Source organism: Apis cerana, linkage group LG9 (genome assembly GCF_029169275.1).
Source record: "Apis cerana isolate GH-2021 linkage group LG9, AcerK_1.0, whole genome shotgun sequence".
NCBI lineage: Eukaryota > Metazoa > Arthropoda > Insecta > Hymenoptera > Apidae > Apis > Apis cerana.
In genome coordinates, this window is record NC_083860.1 from 10,694,984 (window position 1) to 10,713,402 (window position 18,419).

Consider the following 18,419-nt stretch of genomic DNA (forward strand, 5'->3'; position numbering starts at 1 on the left):
AACGAAATATCTCTTGGAAAATCGAGATGGCGCGTCGATCTCGATTTTCGAACGTTTCGTTCTTCGCAATGGCATGCAAATAGGTGGAAAAATGCATACGTGTGTACGAAGAATGATTCGATAATATCGGTGTATAACAATGATAGAGACAGTGATAACGATGTACATAATTTACGTCGAATCGTATCGGAACGAGATGTCGATAAGGCGCAGGTGTGCGAAGCTCAAACGATAGTTATCAATTTTCTGACTATATTAATCTGTCACCAATTCATTCTTTTTTCGATAAATCTTATTTCGATTACATTCCCCTACTAAAATTCTCGATTTCAATTACAATGGTAGACCATCTTCTACGTGTCACGTCAGTCAATCGAACGATAAGATGCTCGACGATAAGCTCTCGTATCGTTCGAATAAAATCGAAAACTCGGTATTATCTTGGAATTATTCCGGATCGATCCCCTTAATCGAGCCATTTCTTCTCTTCGTTCAAAAGGAACGTCATTCATCGACGACCGATTGGCCGAACGAAATCTTCTCTCCTCGAATTAAAATCCGATATTTAATACGTGTAACATTGATTCGCGCGTGTGAAAAGAAAGAAGGAAATGAAGAAATAGAAGAAAGATCCAAAATGTGTCTCATTTAGAAAGATCTGAAATTTTGAAAGTTCGATTTCTTTCACGTTTGAAATTGTTTATTGAAGTTATGAATCGACGCGGATTGCATTTTATTTTATCCTCGTTATTTTTGTTGTGTTACGCGTTACAATTGGCACGATGTCAAACAGACGCCTATCACTGCGTATGGACCGGAAATTGCGGTTTATCGAACCTTGGCGTGGATCGCACGTGCGTATCGAACGATCCTCCGAAATCGCTCGACCACGAATCGAATTTGAATCTCCGTAAAAATTGCCCCCATTACTTTGAAGGCAAAGGTATCTTCTCTCAACTCTAATCGGCCCCTCGTCTCTCTGATTCTCGTTCCACTTTTATTCCCTCTCTTTCGTGCTAACCTTTCAGACTCACCGGAATTGTGTTGCGACGCTGACAATGTTAAAACGTTGACCGAGAATTTGAACATGGCCGAAAGTATATTCGGCAGGTGTCCGACTTGTTTGAGAAATGCGTACAAATTGCTGTGCGATTTGACGTGTAGCCCCGAGCAAAGTAAGTTTCTCCACGTAACGAAAAAAGATAATTATACGACGGAATCAGGAAAGAGGAAAGAATACGTGAAGGAAATCGAAGTGAGCGATATCCCGATATTTCACTTTGCTTGTGTTTCTTTGAGAATTTTACTACATATTGTCTTCGATCCTTTTCTTTTTTCTTTTTTTTCTAGGTTTACATCGAAGAGGAATACATGAACAAAACTTACGATTCTTGTAAAAACGTGGTCATGCCTCAGAGTGGGAAATTAGCTATGGATCTGGCTTGTGGAATTTACGACGCTAGCACGTGCACGCCAAAATTGTAAGCAAAAAAAAAAAAGAAAAAATTACGAAGCGAAGCGATATTTAAGCGAAAAATTATTTGCAGATGGTACGAGTATCAAGGTAATCCGGATCAGAATATATTCGTAAGCTTTCGAATGATTTTCATCACGGAACTATCGAAAAACAAATCGATGAAATTATGGAATGCATCGGTGAAAAAGTGCAACGAAATGTACGAGGTAAGTTAAAATAAACTAATATCTTATCTTATATATATATATGCCAAGGTATTTCAAATATTCTTGTCTCTCTCTAATCGTATCTAATTTCTGAAAAAATTCAAATTTCTTCGAATATTTTTCGTAGATATTCTATGTATTTTTATCGACTAGCATTTGAGACTTTCAATTGATTCGACAGGGTTCATCCACGTGTAGCTGCGTCGATTGTCCAACATCTTGCCCGGTCGTTACGATACAAAAACAAAATGACGGTTTCCTTCTTTTCGGATTGAACGGTTACGGAATCGTAACAGCGATCGTAATCGTTGCACTCATCTTGATATTTGTAATCGTGTATATCATAAAGATAACAGGTTTTTATTCATCTGGTTTTCGGAGAGATATATTTCAAATAATTTTCACCGTTTGGGGCAAAAGTACGTATGTTTCTTCGATGACGTAATATTGATCAAGCTTAATTAACGTTTTTTTATAAATATCTGCCTTTTCCTCTTAATTTTCTTATCCCCCTTTTTGGCACTCTTACGATGTATAAATATAAGTGTTTTATATATTTTCTTACAGTGTTCGCAAAATATCCAATAATACTTTTATTAATATTCGTATATATAATAGTGAGATTAAGTTTCGGAATAAAATACCTCTCAATAACGAGCAATCCTATAGAGATTTGGGCAGCACCCACCAGCAGAGCAAGAATCGAGAAAAATTACTTTGATTCTCATTTCCAACCTTTCTACAGAACTGAGCAAGTTTATATCAAATCTGTGGGTCTCGATAAGGTAAAATTTTTCTCTCTCTTTCTTTCTCTCTCTTATATCACCACACATATCACTTCATCACCCATCTAGGTATATCACGATACAACGACTGGTCGACTCGAGTTTGGTCCAATCTTCAACAAAGAATTTTTGCTCGCTGTATACGATCTACAACATAAAATATTGCAAGTAAATATAATATATATACATATGTAACAGCGCATCATCCACGTGTCTCTTTCGACAGATAGGAAATCTAGATGGAACAATTTTTAGCTCGGGCAAAATGAAGGAGAAGGTTTGGAACGGATTTGCTATGCTCCCGTACAAAACAATTTCACAGGACCTGTCACTTTGAATCTGTGCACGGTGCAAAGCGTATGGGGTTATTTTCAAAACGATCTCAATTTGTTCAACAAAGTGGACAACTCGAGCGAGTATGAGATCAATTATCTGAATCATTTGTACAAATGTGCCCAGTAAGTGTGAACCAAGTGTAAATATACGTATGAATAAGTGTTAAAATTTTTTCAGTCTCGGTCCATTCGCTCGAAAAATATTCCGGGTTGTTCGGAAAGTAATTTCGTTTTTTTTTCATGACAATAAAACATTGTGTCGTTTCACGATCGAATGATTACGAACGATTGAATTCGATAAATTCAATCTCGTAGCAATTTTTCGAGTTGTTATTCCTTGGTTTGCTTCAATCAGTGCTTTTATTTTTTCTTCATTCAACTGGTCTTCGTCAGAACGTGGCGCATCTTTAATGTCGAAATTGTTAGGATGAAAACTTTTGTTTTGACACTGGTGGTTAATACAATACTGTCAATATGTTTTCTCCATAGACTTTTTTCTTGTCTGAACAACATTCTTATCTTTTCGATAATAAAAAAATAAAATATGTCGAAAATGCTTCTTTTAGTCTTGCATTTTATTATCACACACGAAAAACACAACCGCACAGAATCAAACGAATTTTTCTTATAAATAATTTTTCTTATAACATGAAATGCCAACTTTCGAAATATATAATAATAACGACACGGTTTAGAATGAAGTTGGCTGGATAAACGTTCGACTAGCGACACTCGTGTGAAAAAACGAAATTACTTTCCGAACAATCCAATACTTTTGATTATTCTGCGTTACGAGTGAAAAATCACTAGCGAGAAGAAAATTCTTCAGTTGTGTCTACTCATCATTCGTCTTTTCTTAAGAAATGAGTACAATAACGAGTGTATGGCGCCGTACAAAGGCCCAGTTTTTCCTGCACTTGCCTACGGAGGATTTTTACGCGAAGGTGAATTTAACTATGCGCCAGAAGATTACATCAAGTCGACAGGTATAATCTTGTCATTTCTGGTGAAAAACTCGCTGAACGAAACCGCCCTCCAATCGGCTCTCAAGTGGGAACAGAGGTAAATATATAGGGTGTTTTAAAATTTAAAAGAGAAAGTCATTCAATATCGATTCAATAAAGAGTATATATTTTTCATCATTTTAAAATTGTAACTGATGTCAAAATGAATTGAATATTATATTGGAAGAATTTCGAATAAGTATTATTGTGAACTTTTCGAATATAACGAAGATATCCAAAAAATTATATTTTTTCTTTACTTTATTACACGTGATCGAGATTTGATAATAATATTACTCCTTGATTTATTCGAAATTCTTCCAAACTTACGATCATGACATCAACTACAATAAGTACTAAAATATATAGTGATAATATTCCATAGATTGAAAAATTGAATTGCGATTCAATCTAAAAAATCTTTTTCTAGGTTCATTGACTTTATGAAAGAATGGGATGCCAAAGAGAGACCAAAATTCATGGATGTCGCGTATACGACGGAGAGATCAATTGAGGATGAATTGGAACGATCATCGAGGGCAGAGGCAATAACAGTGGTGATCAGTTATTTGATAATGTTCTTATACGTGTCCTTGGCTCTGAGCGAGATAAAATGTTCCGTGAAAAAATATTTCGTAAGTTTCTTTTGATTCGAAATATATTTCTCAAGTTGAATCGAATTTTTCATAATTGATTTCAGGCAAACAGCAAAATAATGTTGAGTGTCGGAGGTGTTGTCATTGTAATAGCATCGGTTGCCTGCTCTCTTGGTATATTTGGTTACGTAGGAGTGCCAACGACACTTCTCACCATCGAAGTGAGTATCGAAAAATATCGAATGTAAAATAACTTTTCCTGTATACATTCTATGTGATACATATGTATAATACGTATTACAGGTAATTCCATTTTTGGTATTGGCTGTGGGCGTAGACAATATTTTTATTTTGATTCACACGTACGAGAGAAATCCAAAATTCGACGACGAATCCATAGACGAACACATTGGAAGAATCTTAGGAGAAGTTGGTCCGTCGATGTTACTCACCAGTATATCCGAGTGTTTGTGTTTTTTGATTGGTCAGTATCTATAGTTTGATTTTCGAATAATCATAATTCGTCGATTGTTTAATTCATTGTTCATATATCGCGAATATCTCTTATAATCTTTATTTTTAGGAACATTATCGACAATGCCCGCTGTAAATACTTTTGCACTTTATGCATCGGTATCGATCTTGATCAATTTTCTGTTACAAATAACAGCTTTCGTCTGCCTTTTGACGCTTCACGAGCAAAGATTCGAGGTAAGATTTATATTTATTCTAAAAAGAAAGAAAAAACATTTTCAAAATTTTCAAACGAAATTCACTTCATATTTCAGAAAAGATATTTCGATGTGCTTTGTTGCATGAAAACGAAAACGGACAATTTTATGATCGGGCAAAAATTCAATGTCGTGCATATGATTTTTGAACGCTATTACACACCATTTCTTATGAAAACGCCGGTCAGAATAATCGTATTGATAATATTCTTCGTCTCTCTGATAATGCATATCGTAATAGTGCCGCAAATTGGTGTAGGATTGGAGCAAAAACTTTCGATGCCTGAAGATTCTTATGTATTGAAATACTTCGAGGTATTGTTCTACACTACGTGTATATATAATTTACAGATATTTACAAAGAGATATTTTGAACAATAACGATAATAGCAATGACATGATAAAAGATCGATCGATTTTTTTTTCCAGTTTATGGATGATCTTCTATCGATGGGTCCACCTGTTTACTTTATAGTAACGCCTGGATTGAATTACAGCAATCCTATGGTACAAAATATAATTTGTGGTGGTCAAGGATGCAACAGTAATTCTCTGTATACTCAAATTTACTCGGCATCTAAGCAACCTGCAGTGTTTGTATAATATTTTACACGAATTAATTTTTAACATTGTTCATTCGATTTCATTGCTAATCAAATTATCCGATCGTAGATCGTATTTATCGAAAGCAGCTTCATCTTGGCTGGACGATTACATAGATTGGTCGCAAATTTCCGATTGCTGCAAATATTTTAAAGCAAACGAATCATTTTGTCCACACTCGCAATGTAATTATCGCCCATATTTTTTATAATTTTAATTTTAATTTTCAAAATTTATTTATTATATCATATTTTATCGTAGTCGAAGAATGCAAAAGTTGCAAAATCAATATATCAGATTACAATCGGCCGACCGCGTATGATTTTCGAAAATATCTGCCTTATTTTCTCCAAGATATCCCGGACGAAAGATGTGCAAAAGCTGGTCGAGCGGCATATTTTGATGTAAGATTTTTATCTTTTAATATTTTAGAACTGTTTCACAATGGAATTACAGATACGCATCTATCCAATTCCTTTTATTCTCATCGATATTTTTGAAATCAATTATTTACAAACTCGTAGGCGTTGAATTATAAGACGGATAAAAATGGATTAGTAGATGTCAGAGACAGTTATTTCATGGGATATCACACCCCATTAAAAAAATCATCGGATTGGTACGAAGCTCTAAGATTTGCCAGAATGATTGCCAATAATATTACAACTATGATAAATAATGTACACGAGGATGTAACCGTATTTCCATACAGGTTTGTCCATATTTTATCATTATGCTTTCACATATTTTGAAATATTTATTCTTCAATTCTGTAAAATTCGATTTTTTTTTTTTGGATTTCTTCTATTTTATCCATTGCATATATTGTAACGTAATGAAAATTATGGTATTTTTTTTATTACAGTGTATTCTACGTATTTTACGAGCAATATCTAACTATATGGAGAGAAACATTAATTTCATTGGGTTACTCCCTTTCTGTCATTTTCGTAGTAACATTGATTCTAACATTATCTTTATTTTCGGCTATAACGGTACTATTAACAGTATGCATGATTATTATAAATATTGGTGGACTTATGTATTGGTGGCATATAGAATTAAATGCAGTTTCTCTTGTCAATTTAGTCGTGGTATGGCAACACAAGAATATATATATAGCACTTATTTGCTAATAATGAATTATGTAAAAAAAATAAAAAGTTAAATTCCATTAAAATTTTAATTTTACTAACTTACAGTCTGTTGGTATATCTGTGGAATTTTGCAGTCACATCATACATTCGTATTTAAAATCAAAGAAGGAAACTAAAATTGAACGTGCATCTGATACGCTTAATCATACAGGAAGTTCGGTATGTACAATAATTTGTAGTATTTAGTATTTATCAATCTCAATTTTCGAATTAATAATATTCTTTTTTTTTTTTTCGTTATAGGTATTTTCCGGAATTACATTGACCAAAATTATAGGAATCGTGATATTGGCATTTGCTAAAACTCAAATTTTCGAAGTATTCTTTTTCCGAATGTATCTAAGTATTGTAGTTTTTGGTGCTGCGCATGGTTTGATATTCTTACCAGTATTATTAAGTTTTATAGGTAAGATAATACTACGATATTTTTACATACGTATAAACATATATATATAATATATAATACATACATATTGCAGGACCATCGAGAGGATCAAATCAAAGAAAAAAAGAAGAAAAAGATATCAATTAATTCTTAATAATAAGACCGAATGTACAGAAATTTCACTACTCATCTGTAATTTATTTTTATTATTACTATTAAATTAAATAACATTGTTTTTTTAGCAATATTGATCGATATTTTTCTATTATTATTCTATATTTATGCATAATTAATCTTATCTTACCTTAATTAAAAATAATTTAATCTAATATTAATTAAAAAAATATATCTTATCTAGAGTTAAATACAATTTGAGACATCATTAAAAGATAATTTATTGGTTTAATTTATTATAATTTTTTGTTGCCTTCAAAGTTATAATAATAATCAGCAAATATATATATACCGCATAATCTGCATAAAAAAGAAAATAAATAAATAAAACTTTAAAATAATTTTAATATTTAAAATTAAAATTAAAATCGATTACATTATAAATAATAATAATAAAATAAAATAAAAGTAAACATATAAATAAAAGTAATAATTAAACTTAAAAATTATTTTTTAAAATCCAATAATGTAAATTATCTATCATTCTAATAGATGAATGAAAAAAGAAATAAAAATAAATCAATTGTTAAAGAATTATCAATTATAATAATATTCAAAAAAACTTATTGAATAAAATTATTAATTAAACGATAGTATAAGGACAATAATAGTAATATATAAAAATAATACGTATTACGCATAAAATAGGTTATATAACACACGTCTTATACCTGCGACTTTCGTCAATGGAATAACACGTATTGCGATTTTGTCTATCGACTATCGAATTGGAGAGGGGATTTACTCGGTAGTTCGATACAAGCCGAGCCAAATACGAATATAAATTTCTAAATTTTTGGCTATATTATAAGAAATATTTACAGCTTTGAAGATGTAATATGAGAACATATAAATAATACGTGAGTTTATTATAATATATAGATAAACATATTTCGAATAGAAATACATATAAAACTGGACTATAAACTAAATAATTTAATCATTCAATTTATAATGAATTAATTGCAGCATTATTATCTAAATTACTACTTTTTTTTATTTTATTTTCAGTAAAATAAAAAAACAATAAATATCTATATTAAAAATTTATATTTCTAATTTTGTTAAAATAAAACAAATCTTGTTAGATTTATATAAAATTTATCTATTACTTCTCTAAAATATTCATGTTATAAATCATTGAACAAGATTTTAATATTTGATTTTTGACAATTTGATTTTTTTTATTTTTAACATCCAGCTTGAAAAGAACAATTAAATTTTTATTTTGAATTTGAAATTGCCGCTACATCGTTATTATCTTTGTCACCGTTACTGTGAGCAGCACTGTGCAGTATGGTGCATGTCACTTGCACCAGTCAGCCGTGAGAAAGGGACGGAACAAGTGTCGTGGGAATATGGCGGCGCATTAGAACATGCCACAGTGATGCAGTTAACGCGTAACGAGATCGTTCGTATCAAGTGACCAAAGAAACCGTGGCCTCGCACGCTAAAACATCCGTCTGGCCAAATGACATGGGAATTTGTAATCGAAGGCATTTCCTATTGACAATATGCATCTTACAACTCGTGAGTGTCATCGAAAGAAAAATGTTTTATTTCCCGATAAAGGAAATTGTCATCATCCTGTGACACGCTCAATTCTCATTTTTCTTGCGCTGACTCATAGCTTGATATTCTCACGAAAAGATTTGATTGTTGGAAAGATTTTAATTATTAAATATTTTTTAAGAATTAAAATATATTACGTTGCGTTTGTTACGCGTAAACGAACTGTACGATTTGAACGATTTTATCGACGATATCGGACCTCGATGAAACAATTACACTTGCTCGATTATCGCATCGTTTTATCGATCCATGGGTCGCGTGGTTTATCTCTGTAAAATAGAGATCCTCGAATAGAAACTGGGCAATCCATTTAACACCGCTTTTACTACTTACTTTCTAAGCGCTTTCTTGTCGATTGGCGTCGATAGAATTCTACATTGCATTACGATGTTTTTTGCAAATTAAAAAATTCAATAGATAAGAAATGAAATGCAATAGATGCAAACACAATACGTTAATAAAATTTATAGATTCAATGTTATTGAGTAATCATTTTTATTAATTTGACTTTAATATATTGAAAATTTGAATAATCAAAATAATGGATCATTATTTAAAATAAGTTTTTTACTTAAAAGCAAGCAAAGTAGTGAAATAGTTCATGAACATTCATATTTAGAGCATCAGATTAATTGGGTATTTAGAACACAGAGTAATTGATATAGATTAAGAACACAAGCAAAATAGAGATGACAGAAATTAAAGAGATTAATATTAAGATATTTTTAATTATTTTAATGATTTATTAAATTTAAGTGGAATTGTTAATTTTTGTTTATAGATCACTACAGTAGAACGTCAGGTCTTCGACTTTCTGGGCTTTATGTGGGCCCCGATACTGGTCAATTTCTTTAACATTATATTTGTAATCTTAGGATTTTTTGGGGCTTTTCAATATAGACCAAAATATATTATATCTGTAAGTGCAATTTTATTTTAATAATAGATAATTAATAACAAAAGGATAATTATCTTTATATTAATATTAAACTTATTTCAGTACTGTATATGGAATACACTATGGTTAGGATGGAATATATTTATGATATGTTTCTATCTTAATGTAGGTGTATTGGATAAAGTAAGTGTTAATTTTTTATATAATTTTTTTTTCTTTTTCTGTAATTTGAATCAATTTTTAATTATATTATATGTAATTAATCTTTCAGAATAGTGATATTTTAAATCTTGGTACTGGTAGTTTTTCTTGGTGGCATGTCAATGGACCAGGTTGCAAAGCTATTTATGATGTTACTGAACCAGAATTATTTCGACCTGCCCGACCTACAAATGTAACAGATTGTGTACTAGATTATGAAATAGTTGAAATTTTACACGCATCTACTCAATGCATCTTAGGTGTAAGTTATCAATTTTTATAATTTATCATATCATAAATTATTTATCATGTATTAATTATAACATTTAAAATAATACTTTTCTTTTATTCCAGTTTATTGCAATAGTTGGTGGTATTTATCTAAGTAAAGTTTTTTTGGAGGAAGATGATAGTTGTAAGTATAAAACCCATAGATTTTTTTTCCTTTATTAATTATCAATCAATATTAATATAAGTCAAATTAGTATAAGAATTGTAGTTTGCAGAATGAGAATTTTATTTTGAATTTTATCTCGTAATATCATTCTGTGGTAAATTTTATTCTAATATCGGTAAACGAGATGTATGAACAATATTCTAAACTTTATTCTTCATTTTTATAAAATCAAAAAAAAAAAACGTGCAATGATAAATCTTTTTCATAAGTATCATAAAAATCACATCAAAACAATACATTTCTCTATGGAAAAAAATTATAATAAATTATCCTGGGTATTTTTTTCTTTTTTTTTTCTTTTTTTTTTATTTAATTAAGTAAGTTTAAGATTTATTATTGCTTGAAAAAAGGGTTGTCGGTTACAGTTGATTTCATTGGTGGATTTGATCCTCCACTTTGGTAAGTGCTTTGCCTGATTCATGGTTGCACGCATTTGCTCCTTTTTTTAAAGCACGAAGTAAAATAGTTTCTTTCATGCGCACCTATTTATTATTCTCGTTATTCATCGATTCTTTTGCGAATGTATTGTAAAATAACTTCTATCGAGCTTGGATATTACGCGGTTCCATTTCTGAATTCATTGATACAGCATGTTACAAAATAAATATAAAAAATTATAACATTGGCCAAATGAAACTTAAATATCAAGTATACCACGTTAAGTTAATTCTATTGAAAAAGAATTACTAAGCTCATGCCACAAACACAATAAAATCCGATCTAATGCAATCGATTCTACGTCATATTTCAGTTGACTTTGTGGGAGGTGATGACTTTGGGTTGGCAGGCCACACGCCGTTGCATCCTATGTACGTTAGCTACTCGGCTCTTCCATCACCTGCCCACCCTCACAAAAATTCCGCTCAAAATTACCCCGCAGGCACAGCTAGCTCTCATCAATCCGTTTGTCACGATACCAGCTTCCCAAAACATAACGATAAAACGTTTAACAGCTCTGGACGAAGTAAATGTAGCTTCAGAAACGACACGATCAAAACTGATCGAACCAATCTGTCCAATCGCGATTTGAAGTACGTCGATTACTCAAACGATTATTCAAATCCGTTGGATCATTTGCAAAGGCCTGTGTCCCCTTATGACGAGTACGATTCGTTGGACAGTGCTGCCAAATTAAGATATCAAAAAAACAAATTGTATTATCCGCACTCGTCCAAGTATAGTCCCGTTGCATCACCGTGTGTCAAATCTCGACCTGCCGCTGCAAAGCAAAATAAAGCCTCCAACAAGCCTAGAGTCTTTATCGATCATGTTCGCGAACAACCGATGAGGTCGTTTTATTCTGATCCGAGATTGGCAATTGAAAATCAACAGAATGTGAATGACCAAGAGAAACAGAATAGGTCTAAAAGAGACAGTAGACCTTTGTCGTTATACGCCAGTAATTTTTAGATTGTTAGGAATCAGAGAAATATCGTAGTTATTATTCTATTTTATTTTATTTTTTTATATATTAATCGATTCGAGGTTCGACTCGTTTTAAATATATTTTTACAAAATTAATATACTATTTTAAACCTAAATAACTGTCTTAATTATATGTCATAATTTTTCTATATATTACATATTCGTACGATGTTATTTCTCGCAAAATTTTTAATTTGTGACGATTTCTTTTTAAAATGTATCGAGAAAAGATTTCTTTTTTTATTCTCTCCCATCACTGCGAAGTAGGACGCGTATTATGTCGACCTCAAATCGATTAGAAGAGCATATGGACTGAGGTTAACCTTTTTTCCTTTCTTTAGCGAATTCGAAGATGTAACATAGAATTCCTATCCTTGCCAAATAGATAGAACGATTAGAGAGTAGTTAGTTTAGGATGCTTTCTCCGATTGATTTCTTCTCGTTTAGTCTAAAGAGAATATTTTTTTAAAATCAGTTTTTAACATCACAGTAACGCGTAATAATTTTTACTATTTCTTTTCTTTGATATATTTCGATCACGTTTTCCTCTAACGTGAAATATATATATATATATAATGTGTGTTCAGTAGCATTTGCTTTGTTCATGTTCGTATTAATTATTTTTCTTTCTTTTTTTTTTTGTTTTTTTTTTTTTTGTTTTTTAACTTACATTTGCTCATAGATATTTCGATATACGATTTGTATCGTATTCGTAACAATGCATTTTTATATCGATACATGCACTGTGATACATATATAGAATATTATACATGAATCGTGTTATTTGAAAATGTTTTAATCGAGCTTTTTATATATATATATATGTGTGTGTATATCGTTAATCGTGTAATTTTTGAAATAGTTGTGTTCGATAGAAGAGTTTTTGATATTGATATGACGAAATATTGCATTTTAAAAGTAAAATGTATAGCATGAATGGATGATACGATTTGTATCATGTAAAAATTTTCACGAATACAATAGTAGAGTTGTTCTTTTCCTTTTTCTCTCTCTCTCGTTACACGAATGGTACTTATTAAGAATTTCTTTAATGATGCGAGGTAGCCTGGCTTATAAGAGATAGAAATCCTTAGACTGCATTGAAATTAGCTTGTAGTATTCGCGACATGATGAAGAACTTTGTTTATACTTTTATATGTAAGGTGCTGCGAAACATTTCTTCATTTCAACAAATGTGTCTAAGTGTTTGGTAAATGCATGCTAGTACTTGTTTTTTTATTTTTTTTTATTTTTTTTTTTTTTTACGGTTTTTATTTCCCTCCATTTATTTTCGAACGTGTACGTTTTTTTTTTTTTTTTCCTTTTTTGCATACTTATGCAATTGAAAATTTGTAAGATATCGCGAAGTACTATTACTTCTGACATTCCATGGATCGATTAACGAAGGATGTTTAACACGAATCGAAGTGATGAATTCTGAAGTGACAAAAAAAAAAAAGAAGAAGAAGAAGAAGAAAGGATCTTTTACTTAGAGAACCTTTATTAAAATTAAAATATATCTTATATAGAATATTTTGATGATTTGTTGGTTGAAGGTTCGTTCGAAGATAAAAAAAAAAGTCCAATTACGAAAGTGATGAGTAAAAGAAATTCAACGAGCTCGCGAGAGGATCGCGTCGAAGTGAAAAAAGTTTCAGCAGGAAAGGGGGAAAAAAAATTCCGCTTATTCGCCGCTTTTTCTCTTTCAGACGTTAGCACGGATATAAAACATGATCGAGCAAAACAAACGAAAAAAAAAAAAAGAAAAGAAAAAAAACAAAATATCAATCTATTATCTGTTTACAAATGCTTTGATCGACTTATTAATCGTTGTAGATGGCGCGTTGCGCACAATGATCGATCGAATGAATACTTAAATGCGATCCGATAATAGACAATAATTATAGACGATCGTATGTGTTCTCAGAATTGTACGGAAAAAGAATTATACACGTTTTACGTCGCAATGAATCGAACAGTTAATTTTTATAACGTTAAACATCCAGGTATATATACAGCGATTAGACAATAGAACAACAGACTTGCATACTACTCCATGTAATAATGAATTTTTCTCATCATATCTGATTGGACTTCGAAAGAAGATCTTGTTTGGTTTTGTGCGTTTACTTAATAAGTGTAATTTTCGTTAAGATTTTCTTTACAACGAATCTATATATATATATATTCTTATATATTCTTATATATTCCCAAAATTATGTTACATATGCCGGATACGTTAGACTCGATTCAATTTTTATTCAAACGTATAAATTGCTCATTAAACGAACGTTGTACATATTTACGTAATTTATTTTATAAGTGTGATAGAGAGATTTTTTTTCACCGTATATAGATAAATTTTATTAGTCGAATATATGATACATATTATACAATAATCATATTTCAAATCCGAATATTTATGTTAACGAGTCACTTCAGATAAGGTTGTCGATAATGTGCGTGTGTGTGTGTGCGTGTGTGCGTGTATGTGTGTGTGGTAGACGATCGAAAATCTTTTTTTTTTTTTTTCTCTCTCCTTCCCTTTGTCGAAGCTTGTACAGTAGTGTCGTTTTTTTTTTTTTTTTCACTGTACTTTTGTTAAGGCCGTAGATTTTAATTTTATAATTTATTTTACTGTATCATATATAATTTACCTTTTTTGGTGCAGTTCATTGGCAACAATAAACGTGCAATGCCTACTACTTGCTTGCTTTTTTATTTATTAACCCCCATTCTTTTCTTTCACTCCTTCTTTCTCTCTCTCTCTCTCTCTCTCTAACTAATTTTCCTTCTGGTATTCTTTCATGGAATTTTTCGGGGAACTATTTTTTTTTATTATTATTATTACTGTTGTTGTTATTATAATTTTCAGTGTTTCTGTCCCTCTTTATTAACGATTAATACTTCTTCCGAATCGAATTAAATCGAACAATAATTTCGTCGATATGGTTGATGAAATATTATCGAGAATAAAATCGTCATTAGGAATTAAGAAGATCGGAAACGTTCTTACCCTCGATCGATTTTCTCATTAACGCTTAAATAACACTACGATCTTTTTTAACCACTCGACTCAAAAGAACGTGTTGTGTCCAATCTCATCTTTACAAGTTTATGCTTGGTGAAACGCGAATGAAACGCAATTGCAGCTACAAACGAGACGCGAATTAAATTAAATCAAGTTTAAATTCCCGCAATTTTCGACCGATGTCCAAGCACAAACTCGGGATCTCGCGCCACCCCCCGCTCCGTCCAACTCAAACTAACCACGCGGTTCGTTTCTGTCTGGAACGCAGCCCAAGCTAAACGGAAGAAGAAGCAGCCGAGGCCGTTGTACAGTATCGAGTACTTGCAGCCGGAGCCGGCGATCCACGACGACAGCGTGTCCCCGAAACCGATGACGCCCCGGCGGGTGAAGAGGAGGTCCGTGATCTCGCGTGACGGGACGAGAAGGTCGAGCAGGAGGGGCTCGGTGAGGCAGTCGCGCAGGAAGAACCCCGTGAACAGGATCATGGATCATCAGGAGAGCCTGTACGCGAACACGGCCAGTGCCAGCAACCTGACCAACCAGAACGTGAACTCGCTGTCCCAGGGCACCCTCAACTACGACCGCATCTCGATGAGCTGGGACAGGAACTCGAACTGGCAACCGGAGGCCGTCAACATGGCCGTCTCCACCCCCTCGTTGTGGAACAACAACCACCACAACCACCACCATAATCACGCCTCGAGCCAACAGGACTCGTCCAACAATTACTCCTCGAGCGGCAACAATTACGCGGCGGGTTATCCGAATTGGGACGCGAACAGCTCGACCAGGAACCTGACCGACAATTGGCAGCCGAGCGAGTTGAGCCCCATGCAGTGGCAGGGCCAGAGCAACCCCACCTTCCAACAGACCAGCACCCAGAGCTTGAACGGGGAGGATCTGGACGACATTTACAACAATCGGCCGGCCAGCGCCAGGTCGAGTTACAGCAATTATCACGGGGTGAGGGCGACGCCCCAGGTTCCCAACAGGACCGACATAGTCAGGCAGAGCCAGAGACAGTTCGTTCTCAGTGGGCCGCCCGCTTATCAGGACACCGTGATATGAAGGGGAGATCCTTCGTTGGGATCGGAACGTGTAATTAGATTCCTCGAAGGGGAGGAGTAAATACGTCCAATTTTTTTTTTTTATATTCTCGTTTCAGCGTGTAATTAGGGAAGCGTATTGATCGTACGTGTACTTGTTCGATCGACTTCGAAGCTTTACTCGAACGTAAGCGGGTGCAATTTTCTGCATCTCGTATCGATTCTTTGCGAAGGATCTCCCTTTCGCTCGCTCACTCTCTCTCTCTCTCTCTTTCTCTCTCTGGTAATTTATCGATTATCGGAGGGACGAGTTGTTGCGCTAAGCGTTTTCCAAGCTTCGCCTTTTTATCTCAGGACGTCAATTTTTTTTACGACAAACGTTTAAAAAGTAAGTCTCTCGTGTATTTGGATAAGGAAAATTTTTATATATCGTATATCTTTTGTACACGAGGAAAAGGGAACTCGCGGTTTACAAATATACGATTAAATATACGAAGAAAGTTGATATACGGTTTTTAGAAACTTCTTTTTCTTCTCTACGCGATACTTTTTAATCGTAATAAATATTTTTCCAGAAATATATCTGTAAATATTCATCTACGATCACGAGCCATCCTTATTTATGTACTTTTCTCGAGCCATTATTTTTTTTTCTTTTTAAATGGAACGTTTATACAATATTTTAGAGGGAAATCGTAATCGTAACTTTTCCAACTTTTCTCCAAGCCTGTATTTTTGAGAAACGAAATTTCAAATGGCGCTTCGCCATTTCGTTATGAATAGTCTTCCGTGAGGGAATCGGGAGGATGTTGTTGCGAAAGAAAGAAAAAAAATTGGAATTTCTCGGCGACCAATTTCGTAAAGTAAAAAAAAAAAAAAAAGAGAGATATATACTTTTGGTCGCTGGACAAATTCGATAAATGTTGTTTAAACGCTCTGAGCATGCCAGGTGCAATAAGAGATGTAATATTTTTTCACGTGGAAAATCAAAATGTGCCGCGTCGACGATAATGAAATGGACGTGTGAAATGGAAACCAAAGTATTAAACATCGATTGTGTAAGTTGTAATGTAATACTCGTAAATAACTTTTTTTTTTTTTTTTTTTTTTGTAAAACTGCCTCAACTCTTTTCGCCGACTGTCGTACAATCTAGGTTTAATTAATTAATTGATTAATTAGGGCGATCGACTTACTGATCTTTCTTTAAGTACTTAATACTTAACTTTATTATTCGAGAATCTCCAAATATCGTTTCGGTTCATCGATCACGCATAGTTTTCTAAGGTTATCTCTAAGGTTACAACTATTATTGTTAAGATTTATTCAAACGAACAAGTTCGATGAACACAGGGTATTTTGATTATTCTTTCTTTTTTCTTCTTTTACAAATTTTAAACGTTAAGTATTCGTCCAAGCAAGTTGTGTTTATTACACGATTCGATCATCGTCTCTTGATTCGAATTTTTCTTTTTTTTTTTTTTTTTTCTTCTTTTTACGATCGAGACGACGTTATATTTTAGATACGAATATTTTTGTAGAATTTTTACACTACGAATCCACTACGATCCATTATTATTATTACTGATACCGTGCAATGGAAAATATAAAGTGAGCAAGAATTGTTGTTATCGAGTCGAAGTTATCATTACGTTTTATCGCATACCCTTTTTTCAAGATTAATTTCTGGATCTACGTTTATACGATTTTTCTATGAAATTAAAATTCGAATTTTCCATTGCACGGTATTATTGTACAATTGTATAATGTTGTATACTCTGTTTATTAAAAGCGAAATGTATATCGTTGAGTATGTATCGTTATGTTTATTTAAAGGCAGCTAGCAGTTCAATTAATTACGAAGACACCAGTAAGACTCAATACCACCAGCTTTTTTTTTTTTTTGATCATTCACGCTCAGGATTATACACGATTTATTATCGTTTATAATGTTTTATTATTTCAACCATTTGTACAATTGTAACACGAAGCAATAATTTTGCAAGACAATAAAAATAATTAGAAATTATTATTCTCTTTGATTCGTATCCGCCAATGGTTTCTTTCTTCTTCTGTGTGTTTTATCCCCATCAAAACTGCACTATTTTTCAGAAGAGGACGAGTGGAGGAATGATAGAACAAAGCTTTCTGGAAAGTTTTCAAGTTTTATCTAGATTAAACAAGGAACAGTTGTCGGTAATGAAAAAAAGATACATTTTTATATGTATTAAAATAGATATTGATTTCAATTAAAATGATAAAGGGAAAAACGTTATCGAGCAAAAAGTAAAGAAGAAAATTTAAGTCTCTAGTCGCTTTTTTTAGTGCTAATTTATTC

The 18,419-nt window shown here is 32.7% G+C and overlaps 2 protein-coding genes and 1 long non-coding RNA gene across 6 annotated transcripts; 2 read left to right on the forward strand and 1 right to left on the reverse strand.

Annotated features, from left to right (window-relative positions):
- Positions 1 to 327: 327 nt before the first annotated feature.
- On the forward strand, positions 328 to 7,526 carry LOC107997528 (NPC intracellular cholesterol transporter 1 homolog 1b-like). The gene is made up of 22 exons (XM_017056190.3): positions 328 to 943; positions 1,029 to 1,255; positions 1,351 to 1,481; positions 1,548 to 1,683; positions 1,865 to 2,102; positions 2,251 to 2,468; positions 2,538 to 2,636; positions 2,724 to 2,926; positions 3,665 to 3,865; positions 4,238 to 4,442; positions 4,508 to 4,624; positions 4,707 to 4,887; positions 4,987 to 5,114; positions 5,192 to 5,449; positions 5,564 to 5,727; positions 5,807 to 5,922; positions 5,999 to 6,141; positions 6,262 to 6,449; positions 6,603 to 6,831; positions 6,940 to 7,053; positions 7,138 to 7,300; positions 7,374 to 7,526. The coding sequence occupies exons 1-22, from the start codon at positions 712 to 714 to the stop codon at positions 7,424 to 7,426; spliced, it is 3,744 nt and encodes a 1,247-aa protein (XP_016911679.2). The 5' UTR covers positions 328 to 711; the 3' UTR covers positions 7,427 to 7,526.
- Positions 7,527 to 8,603: 1,077 nt separating this feature from the next.
- LOC133666698 (uncharacterized) lies at positions 8,604 to 9,461 on the reverse strand. Its single transcript, XR_009831187.1, has 2 exons — positions 9,359 to 9,461; positions 8,604 to 9,294 (listed from the first exon to the last, which is right to left on the reverse strand). It is a non-coding gene; the product is annotated as an uncharacterized LOC133666698 (long non-coding RNA).
- On the forward strand, positions 8,752 to 18,110 carry LOC107997537 (sodium/potassium-transporting ATPase subunit beta-1-interacting protein). 4 transcript variants are annotated; one of them, XM_062079569.1, is made up of 7 exons: positions 8,752 to 8,983; positions 9,807 to 9,944; positions 10,026 to 10,106; positions 10,195 to 10,386; positions 10,479 to 10,539; positions 10,932 to 10,980; positions 15,306 to 18,110. In XM_062079569.1, the coding sequence occupies exons 1-7, from the start codon at positions 8,930 to 8,932 to the stop codon at positions 15,313 to 15,315; spliced, it is 585 nt and encodes a 194-aa protein (XP_061935553.1). In that variant the 5' UTR covers positions 8,752 to 8,929; the 3' UTR covers positions 15,316 to 18,110. The 4 variants fall into 4 exon arrangements, with proteins under 4 accessions (XP_061935553.1, XP_016911694.1, XP_016911689.1 ...); XM_017056205.3 differs by having other exon boundaries at positions 10,947 to 10,980; XM_017056200.3 differs by lacking the exon at positions 10,932 to 10,980.
- The last annotated feature ends 309 nt before the right edge of the window (positions 18,111 to 18,419 follow it).

Excerpts from the sequence above, each read along its gene's own strand:
- LOC107997528 (XM_017056190.3), top strand. The coding sequence starts at position 712 with ATGAATCGACGCGGATTGCATTTTATTTTATCCTCGTTATTTTTGTTG. Across the intron at positions 2,637-2,723 it reads TACAACATAAAATATTGCAA|CTCGGGCAAAATGAAGGAGA; the intron begins GTAAATATAATA and ends AACAATTTTTAG. Across the intron at positions 6,832-6,939 it reads CTCTTGTCAATTTAGTCGTG|TCTGTTGGTATATCTGTGGA; the intron begins GTATGGCAACAC and ends ACTAACTTACAG.
- LOC107997537 (XM_017056200.3), top strand. The coding sequence starts at position 8,930 with ATGGGAATTTGTAATCGAAGGCATTTCCTATTGACAATATGCATCTTA. Across the intron at positions 8,984-9,806 it reads CAATATGCATCTTACAACTC|ATCACTACAGTAGAACGTCA; the intron begins GTGAGTGTCATC and ends TTTTGTTTATAG. Across the intron at positions 10,107-10,194 it reads ATGTAGGTGTATTGGATAAA|AATAGTGATATTTTAAATCT; the intron begins GTAAGTGTTAAT and ends TTAATCTTTCAG.